Source organism: Myotis davidii, unplaced genomic scaffold, assembly GCF_000327345.1.
Source record: "Myotis davidii unplaced genomic scaffold, ASM32734v1 scaffold233, whole genome shotgun sequence".
Classification (NCBI taxonomy): domain Eukaryota; kingdom Metazoa; phylum Chordata; class Mammalia; order Chiroptera; family Vespertilionidae; genus Myotis; species Myotis davidii.
Genome location: NW_006285917.1, coordinates 1,343,149 through 1,355,085, shown reverse-complemented (window position 1 = coordinate 1,355,085; position 11,937 = coordinate 1,343,149). Strand labels below are relative to the sequence as shown.

The 11,937-nt window shown below is 51.3% G+C and overlaps 1 protein-coding gene across 1 annotated transcript in view; it reads left to right on the top strand.

Annotated features, from left to right (window-relative positions):
• Window positions 1-10,862, top strand: part of ESPL1 (extra spindle pole bodies like 1, separase) — a 19,918-nt gene extending 9,056 nt beyond the window's left edge. The window contains exons 12-30 of the mRNA XM_015559597.1: window positions 535-654; window positions 1,136-1,307; window positions 1,896-2,024; window positions 2,150-2,306; window positions 2,792-2,901; window positions 3,766-4,751; window positions 5,192-5,528; window positions 5,709-5,870; window positions 6,248-6,464; window positions 6,566-6,753; window positions 7,515-7,642; window positions 7,778-7,900; window positions 8,392-8,547; window positions 8,658-8,828; window positions 8,947-9,051; window positions 9,194-9,309; window positions 9,707-9,790; window positions 10,110-10,274; window positions 10,498-10,862. Of these exons, the coding sequence (XP_015415083.1) occupies window positions 535-654; window positions 1,136-1,307; window positions 1,896-2,024; window positions 2,150-2,306; window positions 2,792-2,901; window positions 3,766-4,751; window positions 5,192-5,528; window positions 5,709-5,870; window positions 6,248-6,464; window positions 6,566-6,753; window positions 7,515-7,642; window positions 7,778-7,900; window positions 8,392-8,547; window positions 8,658-8,828; window positions 8,947-9,051; window positions 9,194-9,309; window positions 9,707-9,790; window positions 10,110-10,274; window positions 10,498-10,699 (3,828 nt within the window). The 3' untranslated portion in view covers window positions 10,700-10,862. The remainder of the gene's footprint in view (window positions 1-534; window positions 655-1,135; window positions 1,308-1,895; window positions 2,025-2,149; window positions 2,307-2,791; window positions 2,902-3,765; window positions 4,752-5,191; window positions 5,529-5,708; window positions 5,871-6,247; window positions 6,465-6,565; window positions 6,754-7,514; window positions 7,643-7,777; window positions 7,901-8,391; window positions 8,548-8,657; window positions 8,829-8,946; window positions 9,052-9,193; window positions 9,310-9,706; window positions 9,791-10,109; window positions 10,275-10,497) is intronic.
• Window positions 10,863-11,937: the final 1,075 nt, after the last annotated feature.

Genomic DNA, 11,937 nt, shown 5'->3' with positions numbered 1-11,937 from the left:
CAGGGCGGGGGTCCAACCCCAGCAGGTCCAGGGGTCGCCAAAGGTGTGGACAGAGTCGGTGAAGAAGGAATGACACGGAGACAGCGTTCAGTTGATCAGCAGCCTAGCTAGGATCTCTAGCCAGGTTCTGTAGCCATGTTCTCTCGCTAGGTTCTCCAGCCAGGTTCTCCAGTCAGGTTCGGTCACCAGGTTCTTCTGCCAGGTTCAGTCACCAGGTTCTGTTGCCATGTTCTCTCGCTAGGTTTTCCAGCCAGGTTCGGTCGCCAGGTTCTGTCCAAGTTCTGTTGCCATGTTCTGTCTAGGTTCTCCAGCCAAGTTCTGTAGCCATGTTTTCTCGCTAGGTTCTCCAGCCAGGTTCGGTCGCCAGGTTCTGTCTAGGTTCTCCAGCCAAGTTCTGTAGCCAGGTTCTGTCCAGGATCTTTTGCCATGTTCTCTTGCTAGGTTCTGTCTCTAGGTTCTGTGTTTTAATCCACTTTAATTTGAAGGCTCGGGCTGCCTCTCCTCACCAGTGTCCTCACCCGATTGCTCCCTTAGTTACACCTGGAAGAGGCAGAATCAAGTCTGAAGCTTCTGGATCGTACCACTGACACGTACCTGCTCCTTTCCCTGACCTGTGACGTACTGAGAAGTCAACTTTACTATGCTTACCACAAGGTATTCCTCACGTTCGTATACCCAAAGGTCCTGGGTATTAGAAGGATTTTAGGATTTTCTAGATCTTTGTCTGGCTTCTGAGAATTCCCTGGAGCTAAGAATATTCCTGACCCCGAGAAGCAATGCTATTTCCTAGCTTTGCCTTCCAAAGAATTGTTCACCAGTATTCCTCCAATAGAGATACTTTCCCTTCCCTTTTCTCCAGTTTCCTCAAGGGCAAGGAGGAAAGTCTCCCTGAATAGGATCTGGGGTGACACTGGCGCCCTCGCCTGAAATCCAGTGGGATCCAAAACACCTGCATTTCCTCATAAAGTAGCTGTGTGACTTTTCCAAGTCTTAGGCCCACTCACGATACAGTTTTTTATAGCTTTTATCATTCTGAACAGCAGGGGATTGGGCCCGATGATCTCCAGGGGCATCTCAAGCTCTGAAATTGCCAATCTGACCTCACTGCTCTCCTCTGGCCCCCCTCCTTCTTCAGGTGACAGAGGGCGCCTCTCTGTTGCTGGCTGTGCTTCAGGATCCTGCCCTCCAAAAGTCATCCAAGGCCTGGTACTTGCTGCGTGTCCAGGCCCTGCAGCTGGTGGCAGTCTACCTTAGCCTCTCGTCAGACAGCCTCTCAGCCTCTCTGTGGAAGCAGCTCTGTGCCCAAGGTGAAAGGATAGGGTGAATGGCCCTCCTTGGTTGACGTGTGTGGTTTGTGCACTGTCAACTCTTCTCAGCCCTTGTCCCCTCTGCTGTCCAGCTATGTGGATGAACCTAACCAGAAGCTGCACAGAACAGGCCTGGGATAGCAAATGAGTTTCAGTTCTCCTACTGACTCTAATCCAGTGGTTCTCACCCTTCCTAATGCCGCGACCCTTTCATACAGTTCCTCATGTTGTGACGACCCCCAACCATAAAATTATTTTTGTCGCTACTTCATAACTGTAATTTTGCTACTGTTATGAATCGTCATGTAAATATCTGATATGCTATATGTGTTTTCCGATGGTCGCAACCCACAGGTTGAGAACCGCTGCTGAATCGCTTGCCTAGTGACTGCCTGGGATATATACCAACAATGTTCCTGAGACCCCATGTAGCCTCAGGGAGTTCTGTGATTCATTAGCTCTTCCTGCCTTAGGTGCATATGGAAAAGAGTAGCAGCATGCTTTGCATTTGCTATCTTAACAGTTGAAGGTGGTGAAGTTCAGGCCACATCATCTCCCTTCTTGTCCCCTCCTCCCTCACTTGCACAGGCTGGCAGACACCTGAGACAGCACTCATCGACTCCCACAAGCTTCTCCGAAGCATCGTCCTCTTGCTCATGGGCAGTGGTGTACTCTCGACTCAGAAAGCAGCCGTGGAGACACCTTTTCTGGACTATGGTGAGTCCAAGGAGGAGAGCAACGTCCTGTAAGAATAAATAGGCGAGGTGGTGGGGCTGGCAGTTTTGTCTCCAGGGGATCCAGGCTATGACTGATCATGGTCTTGTCTCTCTCCTCTACTGCAGGTGAAAATCTGGTACAAAAATGGCAGGTGCTTACAGAGGTGCTGAGCTGCTCCGAGAAGCTGGTTTCCCACCTGGGCCGCCTGGGCAGTGTGAGCGAAGCCAAGGCCTTTTGCTTGGAGGCCCTGAAACTTACAACGAAGTTACAGATACCGTCCCAGTGAGTACAGGGACCAAGAGGATGCCAGTTCTGGAACCTGAGTGCCCATGCCTTGACTATGGGTTCCCAAACTATTCCACAGATTAATAACCTGTTATGTGTGGAGGGGTTGGTGGAACCCCTCCCATGGCTAAATAAGTGGAAAATGCTGAGTTAATCAAGTTTGACTGTTTTTTATTTCCTATAGGACTTCTCATGTCCTCCAATATGCTAATACACAAATAAATCTCCAAATGGGAGATCTAGTGTACAGTCTTTCCTTAAATCTCTTTGTCCACAGGATCCTTTTTTTTTTTTCAATAATGCAGTTTGGGAAATCCTGTCCTCACACACAAGGAGGAGTTGGTTTGAGGGCAGCGTAGAAGGTTTTCCCCAGGGAGCGGAGGCTGGAAAAGACTGATGGCTCTGCCTAGGAAAGGAGCAAAAAGACTCTCCAGGAAGGCAAAGGATTCCACTAATTGGTTATTATCTCCTCTCCCAACAAGGTGTGCCCTGTTCCTGGTGCTGAAGGGAGAGCTGGAGCTGGCACGCAATGACATTGACCTCTGTCAGTCAGACCTGCAGCAGGTTCTGTTCCTGCTTGAGTCTTGCACAGGTGAGCAGCCATGCCCATGCCCATGGGCTATGGTAAGAGGGACACATACACTATTTAACAAATCTTTCTATGTCAGGGTTTGGTTTCCTTTTAAATCAGAGACTTCTGGTCCCAGGGCAAAACTCCCTTTATTTCAATCAGACCATTGGTGCCCCTCCTTTGGATAATCTGTCCAGGACTAACCCTATTTGGTTCTAGTTTTCAGTATCATCTAATACATTTGGGCCATTTATAGTTAAATGGAATTTAAATAAAATTTAAAATTCAGTTCCTCAGTCACTTACCACATTTCACACATTCAGTAGCCACATGTATTTAGTGACTGTTGTATTAGACAATACAAATATAGTGTCCTCAGGAGGCTTAAGCTAATGATAAAATATTGTATTTATGATTTTTTTTTCTTATCAACCCCTTTTATCTCTAGTAATTCATTTGACCCACACAATACCCTGAAAAGTCAATTGGGACCATGGATTTTTTTTTTTCATTTGTAAAATGAGACAGTTGAGAAATTCAATGTTTTAGGCCAGAATCACGGGGCTAGTCGGGGGCAGAAGCCAGGATTAAGACTTGGGCCTCCTGGTGCTGGCCGGCCTTACTGATCCACACTGTCTTCTGAGCTGCAAATAATGGGGGCTTTGTCGGCTGTATTGGTCCACTGTTGAAAGGAAAGAAAACATTAGGGATTTTATTAAAACAAAAGAATAAACCACACTAATATTTAATATGTTAGTACAGTAATATGTGAGTAATGAGTAAGTAATTAACACACATATGAGGGAGTTGGACCCCGGGGTAGCTCGAGAAGCACTTGGCATCATGTCTCCTAGTTTTATCATTCTTGTTCTGCTCTCTCCTCAGAGTTTTGTGGACCAGCCCAGCGCCCAGACTCTGTGAAGAAAGTCCACTTGCAGAAGGGGAAGCAGCGGGCCCCAGGCCCCCGTCCTCTAGAGCTCCCAGAGGAGGAGCCCTTCCTCAGAGGCCCTGTTCTGGAGCTGGTGGCCACTGTGGCCAAGGAGCCGGGCCCCATTGCACCCTCTACTAACTCCTCCCCGATCCTGAAAATGAAACCCCAGCCCAGCCCTGGCTTCCTGACCCATTTGCCCACCTGTGACTGCTCACTCTGTGCCAGCCCTGCCCTCTCGGCAGTCTGTCTGCGCTGGGTGTTGGTCACAGCCGGGGTGAGACTGGCCTTGGGCCATCAGGCCCAGGGTCTGAATCTCCTGCAGGTGGTGCTGAAGGGTTGCCCTGCAGCCACTGAGCGCCTCGGCCAAGCCCTGCAAGCTTCCCTGAATCACAAAGTACCTCCCTACCCCGACTCGTGCCACTTTGATGAGATCTTGGCTCAGGCATACACACAGCTGGCACAGGAGGGGCTGAGCCAGCCATCAAACAGCCTGAGGAAGGTCCTAGAGTCAGGGCTGAAGTTTGTGGCAGCACGGATACCCCACCTGGAGCCCTGGCGAGCCAGCCTGCTCCTGATGCAGGCCTTTACGAAGTTGGCTGGCCTTAGCTGCTGCACTACCCAACTTTTTGCAAGCTCGTGGGGCTGGCAGCCACCATCAATAAAGACTCCCCCAGGCTCAGAGCCTGCTAAGCTTCGGAAGCAAACCCATTCTAGACGAGGGCGCCAACAGGCGGTCTCTGCTGCCCTGCCCGTCCACAATACCTCTCGGAAAGGTCGGGAAGGTGGAGGAACACCGTGTACACCTAAGCCCCCTGGCCGGCCTAGGCAGGCTGGCCCTCGAGTCCCTTTCACCGTGTTTGAGGAAGTATGTCCTACAAAGAGCAAACCTGAGGTTCCCAAGGCCCCGAAGGTACAACAGAGAGTCCAGACGCGCCTGAAGGTGAGGTGGGATCGGGGCCAGGCGGTGTTGGGTGGGGATAGCCCTAGAGGAGAGTTCTATAGAGCAGGGGCCCTTAGGGAATAGCTTCCCAAGGCCTGGCGGCACCTTGAGCTCCCCTGTTACCTGCAGGACCCCTCCATCTTCCATAGGAAGAACTAGTTCCAAGTCTTCCGTTGTTTTGACCAGAAGGCACTTGCCTTAACTTGAGGATTCCTTTCCCCTCTCACCCTTCCTCCTCATCTTCTGGTGCCCCCTCCTCTCCCTGTCTCCACGCCCGGGAGTTCCTGCCCCTGCCTGAATGTGGCAGTATTTGTGGGCGGTTAATTCTTAAATCTTCCCCAATGGCCTCCGTGTCGGTGCCGCCACAGCGCCATCTGCTGTCAGATGATGTCTTGTCACTGAAGGCCCCTTGGCCCGTCTCCCTTTCCCTCCCATCCCAGGTGAACTTCAGTGATGACAGTGACTTGGAAGACCCAGTAGAGGCACGGCTTGCAGAGGAGCCCAAGAGACGGGGCACTGCTTCTCGGGGGCGAGGCTGGGGCCAGGCTAGGAAGGGCCCAGGTGTGAAGACTGATGCGGTGGCTGACCCAGGTAGTGCCCTCGGACCCTCTGGCCACAGCGGCAGGACCCGGAGAGCCAAGAAGGTGGCGTCAAGATATGGTGAGGAGCTGGGCCCTGAGATTATGCGGACCATCCCTGAGGAGGAGCTGACTGACAACCAGCTGGAAATGAGCTTTGAGATCCTCCGGGGCTCTGATGGGGAAGACTCGGCCGCAGGTATGATGGCAAAGGTGGGAGGTAGAGATGCATATGTTTTGGGGAGGCTGCCTGGGACCACAGCACAGAAATAATAGTGCCAAAGACAGTCTTTTGTTGGCTCCGGACTGCACCCTAGAAGGGAAAACAGAGGGGATGGCAGGAGCAGGGAGCTCTGTAGAAACGGCCTGTTCTCCCCAGATCGGAAGACACCAGCTCCAGGGCCGGACACAGCCATAGGAGAATGTGAACTGTTGAGACGGGATTCCAGCAAAGAGGAGCTGCCCGTCCTATGCCCAAGCAAGGAGACAGACAAGGACCTTGGTTCTCGGCGCCAACGTCCCGCAGCCCCTGTAGCCATTGGTGAGGTCCGGTCACTTGCAGAGGGCTGAGCCTTTAGGTGTCTGGATCCCAATGCTTTTCCAGTCTGTCCTTGGTTCTGGCTTGGATCCCCCGTGGATCTGGTAGCCGCTGAACCTGGGTTTGAATTCCGGCACTCTCTGCTACCTGTGTGCCAGCCACTCAACCTCTCTGAGCTTTTGACTTAACTGTCAAGTGGGTTTGGGGAGGATGGGGCAAGTTCATGCATGTGAGTTACATAGGACCCTACTGGGCACACTGCCCTTTGTAAATGGTAGCTGCTACTTTCCAAGGGGGAGCTGACATAGGGACTCCTTGGCAAGTTCCTGTCCGCCAGGAAGTAGGGGGCTCATCTATAGCAAGTGTTGACCTTCATCTAGGTGTCTCTACAGACGTGGACTCCATCTGTGACTCACTGAGCATTGCTTTCCGTGGGGTCAGTCACTGCCCTCCTAGTGGGCTCTACGCTCACCTCTGCCGCTTCCTGGCCTTGTGCCTGGGCCACCAGGATCCCTATGCCACTGCCTACCTTGTCACCGAGTCTGTCTCTATCACCTGTCGCCACCAGCTGCTCACCCACCTCCACAGGCAGCTCAAGTGAGTGTCCACCATCCCGCAGACTTGGGCTGGGGCAGATGGGGGGAGAGTGTCCCGACTTCGAAGGAGGGAGAACTCACCCCTACTTGTGTTGCTTGCAGCAAAGCCCAGAAGCACCAGCCACCGGAAATAGCAGACCAGCTGCAGGGGCTGAGCCTCCAGGAGAGGCCTGGAGGTATCCCTCTGGCCCGCCTCCGGCACCTCTTTTCCTTCAGAACGTCGGGATCTGGCCACTTCCCCCAGGCTGAGAAGGAGAGTTTCCAGGAGTGCCTGGCTCTGATCCCCAGGGGTATGGTGGCTCTCCTGTCCTTTTACTCATCTTCTTACGGAAAGGCTGGGTGAAGGTGTCTAAGGCATTAGTTAGCTCACATAGATTTATGATCCCTATGGAAGGACATGTCATACCTTTTCATTGATTAGTCATTTTGTTATTCTCACCAAACAGACATACCCTAAATCTGGAAGTCTTTTTTTATAGATATAATATATTTTTATTGATTTCAGAGAGCAGGGAGGGGAGAGAGAGACAGAGAAACAGCAGTGATGAGGGAGAATCATCGATCGGTTGCCTCTTGCACGCTCCCTACTAGGAACTGAGCCTGCAACTTGAGCATGTGCCCTGACTGGGAATCAAAGACCTCTTGGTTCATAGATTTATATTCAACCACTGAGCAACACTGGCTGGGCTGGAAGTCTTTTTTTTTTTTTTTTTTTAACCTCAACTTTGACTTACAAATTCAATGTCTTTATTCCGGGGTAAGTCCAGATGTCCACGGGCTCCCTACGCTAGCATGAAACACGTTAACAGATTATTTGAGTGCCTCCTGCTGTGCAGGACCCTTTGTTCATTTCTGTAAGGGACACAAAGAAGTATAGGACATGGTCTCTGCTCCCAGGGAACTCTTAGGGCAAGTGAGAGCACCTGGAACTCCAGTGACCAGAGGAGACTTCTTAAAGTTGTCTTGAGTGCCAGATAGGGACTGAGTGCAGAAGACATTGGAGGGAATTCCTTGTAACAGCCGAAATGATTCCGGGTATATTCTGTATCAGAGGTGACTGTGTGTGTGTTGGCCCTGGCCTCCCTCCAGCCTGGAACGGTGGGCAACACCCTCCTGCTGACCCGGCTGGAAAAAGACAATCCCCCAGTCACTGTGCAGATCCCAACTTCCCAGAACAAGGTACGTTTCCTGGGCCGGGGAGCAAAGTTGGGCTGAGGTAGGCTTCTGGTCAGACTGCTCACATTCCGTGGCTGGGGGATAGAGAGATGGTGATCACGTGGACAAGCAGAAATCTCACAACCCCATCTCCCAAAGCTTCCTCTGAGCTCGGCCCTGAAAGAATTTGATGCCATCCAGAAGGAACAGAAAGAGAACAGCAGCTGTACTGACAAGCGAGAATGGTGGACAGGGCGGCTAGCGCTGGACCATAGGATGGAGGTGTGTGTCCCCAAGGTGCGGTGGGGTCAGGCCTGTCCTACGAATGACCTGGGGTACCAATGTCTTCTTTCTCAGGGGTGCCCTGTCAGTGCTAAGGTACCTCGAATCCTTTCTTGAATTGTAGGCCTAAATAAAAAATAATGTTACGTTGGAAGGACTTTAAACAAGAGCCCCAAACCTGAGGAGTTATGGCAATGGAGCACTTAAAGGTATACACACACAGGAAGAAGGACTGACGCCCATGTCTCAGCTTCCCAGCTTTAGCTTTCATTGCCCACCCGTCTATAGTGATATGTAACAGAGTCTTATTTATACTCCCCAGAGTCTCACCAAGTGAAAAACGTTTCTAGTTTCTTGCCTTTTCATTGGCAGATATGTAAGACAAATACACACATTGGAAAGCCCACTTCCTCATCTCCAGAATGTCGGTGCCTGTCGGGAAAGAAACTTAGCTTCATCTCTGACTGAAGGTCCTGTTCTTCCGCACTCAGGCTCTCATCGCTTCCCTAGAAAAGGATGTGCTGGGTTGCTGGAGGGGGCTGCTGCTGCCACGCAGTGAGGACCCGGGCCCCGCCCAGGAGGCCTCCCGCCTACTAGAGTTGCTGCGGGAATGTGGCTGGAAATATCCTGATCCCACTCTGCTCAAAGTGAGTTGAGAAATCAGCGAAGGGAAAGAAGTTGGATTTAATTCCTTCCCACCTGCCACTGTAAGTAGAAATGGAAGCTGTGGCACTCACTGACCACTCTCCCCCTACAGGTCATGTTCAGTGGTGCCAATACCCTCACCCCTCAAGACATTCAGGCCCTGGCCTATGGGCTGTGCCCCGCCCAGCCAGAGCGAGCCCAAGAACTCCTGAGTGAGGCAATAGGACGTCTTCAGGGGCAGACAATACCAAGCAGTAGGCACCTTGTCTTAGTGCTGGACAAGGTAAGGAGCTAAGGGCCAGAGAGGCAGTGCCTGGCGGGCAGTGGGCACCAGCTCACCCTCTTCTGACTCCTGTGTATACCCGGCTAGGGACCGTAACCTCTGAGTGCTTTTTGCCCAGGACCTGCAGAAGCTGCCATGGGAGAGCATGCCCAGCCTCCGGGCACTGCCTGTCACGCGGCTGCCCTCCTTCCGTTTCCTACTCAGCTACGCCATCATCAAAGAGGTAGGGTTGGGGCAGTGCAGACTGGGGCTGATTGGTGGCTATTGGGAAGATAGAGGGTCTTGGGAATGGATCAGTCATGGAATGGGGCTTGGAGTTTGTTGGAGCCAAACCAGGATCCTAATCACCAGTGTCTCCTCCTCAGTCTGGGGCCTCGCCAGTGCTGAGCCAAGGGGTGGATCCTCGCAGTGCCTTCTACGTTCTGAACCCTCACAACAACCTGTCAAGCACAGAGGAGCAATTTCGAGCCAATTTTAGCAGGTCAGGAGGATAAGAGTAAGAAACAGTGGGGAGGGGTAGCAACAACGCATAGGGACATGTCCTTTTCTCAAGAATCAGATGTTGCAGCCCACCTTCTCATTAGTATCCCTCTGCCAATTTGCCACATGACCCTTATTCCTTTTATTTTTTTTAATATATTTTTACTGATTTCAGGGAGGAAGAGAGAGGTAGAGAGATAGAAACATCAATGATGAGAGAGAATCATTGATCGGCTGCCTCCTGCATGCCCCACACTGGGGATCGAGCCCACAACCTGGCATGTGCCCTTGACCGGAATCGAACCCAGGACCCTTCAGTCCACAGGCCGACGCTCTATCCACTGAACCAGACGGGCTAGGGCATGACCCTTGTTCTTACTCCTACCTTTTCCCTGCAGTGAGTCTGGCTGGAAAGGAGTGGTTGGGGAGGTGCCGAGCCCGTTACAGGTGCAGGAGGCCCTGATGGAGCGTGACTTATATATGTGAGTGCTGAGGGTGGGGAGGTGGGGAAGCAGTTGCAGAGAGGGTATTGCTTTGGTTTGCTTTGGTTGGCTCAGGGCACCTCTGGAGACACAGCAGGGGCCTAGTATAGCGACGTCAAACTCATCTCACCTTCTGCTTTAGCTATGCCGGGCACGGGGCTGGTGCCCGCTTCCTGGATGGGCAGGCTGTCCTGTTGCAGAGAGGGTATTGCTTTGGTTTGCTTTGGGGTATTAAAGCCCCTGGTTGGCTCAGGCACCTCTGGAGACACAGCAGAGGCCTAGTATAGCGACGTCAAACTCATCTCACCTTCTGCTTTAGCTATGCCGGGCACGGGGCTGGTGCCCACTTCCTGGATGGGCAGGCTGTCCTGAGGCTGAACTGTCGGGCAGTGGCACTGCTATTTGGCTGCAGCAGTGCAGCCCTGGCTGTGCATGGAAACCTGGAGGGGGCTGGCATCGTGCTCAAGTATATCATGGCTGGCTGGTGAGTCTTAAGGGGCAAGGCCCATCCTAGGTCCCCACCCCAGGTTTTTTCCTAGGTCTGAAGTTTAAATCTTTCCTCCTTTGTGCCCCAGCTTCCTCCCAGCCTAGTTCCAAGGGACTTCCTCATTAGTTCAATCTTCTCTACTCACCCACCACCACTATTAATTGTATTTTCCTGTGTGTTCTGTTTTAGAGTCCTTTGTTTTTCTTCTTTTTTTTCCCAGTCCCCTGTTTCTGGGTAACCTCTGGGATGTGACTGACCGTGACATTGACCGCTACACAGAGGCACTGCTGCAGGGCTGGCTTGGAGGAGGCCCAGGAGCCCCTCTTCTCTACTATGTCAACCAGGCCCGCCAGGCTCCCCGTCTCAAGTATCTTATCGGGGCTGCACCTGTAGCCTATGGCTTGCCTGTCTCCCTGCAGTGACCCCTGGGAGCGGTCCTATCACTGATGGAAGCCATGTGACTGTTCTACCTCCCATACTTAGATTTAACCCCCAGGATAAATATTTTTAAGTGATTTCCCCAATATTTTATATAAAACATTTCCTTTAACTTAACCTTAATATAATAAAGATTTATGACTTAAACGCAGTTTTGTGTAGTTCATTTGAAAACATTTGAGGACAAGACTATTGCCCCCTCCCGCTATATGGTACTATAAATAGAGCAGCTTGCAGGAGTGCATCTGAGAGCATTGGGAAGAAAGGCAAAACCACAGGACAAAACGGGGCCTGGCTTGGCCTCAGCAGAAAAAGCTAAAAGAGAGGGGCATCAAGGTGCCCTAAGTGGGGACAGAGTTGTTAAGGGTAGAGATGGACCCACTGAGAATCTTGACCAGATACCATCACATCTGTCCTGTCTCTGCCATCAGGTATCCTGGGAGTGACACCAGCTTTTTTTTTTTTTTTTAATATATTTTTATTGATTTTTTACAGAGAGGAAGGGAGAGAGATAGAGAGCCAGAAACATCGATCAGCTGCCTTCTGCACACCTCCCACTGGGGATGTGCCCGCAACCCAGGTACATGCCCCTGACCGGAATCGAACCTGGGACTCCACAGTCCACAGGCCGATGCTCTATCCACTGAGCCAAACTGGTTTCGGCGACACCAGCTTTAATGCCTCACTTCCCCTGCCCCCTCCTCAGTGAAGGTTAAAGGCTGATGTTTTCTCCCCACATATAGCTGTTACATTTGTCAGTGTACTTTGGTAGCAGGTTCTGTAGGGTTCTGCTGCTTCTATATAGTTTTCTCTCCCCAATTAGATTGCTAATTTCCTCAGAAACACATATCTTACACGTTCATGTATCCCTCACATCTAACACACGGTATAACTTATATATTGATTAATAAACTTATGACTGCCCGGCCAGTGTAGCTTAGTGGTTGAGCACCAACCTGTGAGCCAGGAGGTCACAGTTATGTTGGATTTCCAGTCAGGGCACATGCCCAGGTTGTGGGCTCTTTCCCATAAGGGTTGTGCAGGAGAGATTGATGATTTCTCTCATCACTGATGTTTCTGTCTCCCTCTCCCTTTCTGAAATAAAAAAATATATATTAAAATAATAAACAAACGTATGCTGTGCTTGGTTGACAACGTGCCTCCTCACTGTTCTCTCTACCACCAGACTCTCTTCTGCTTAATTTTCCAAAGCACCACTTTC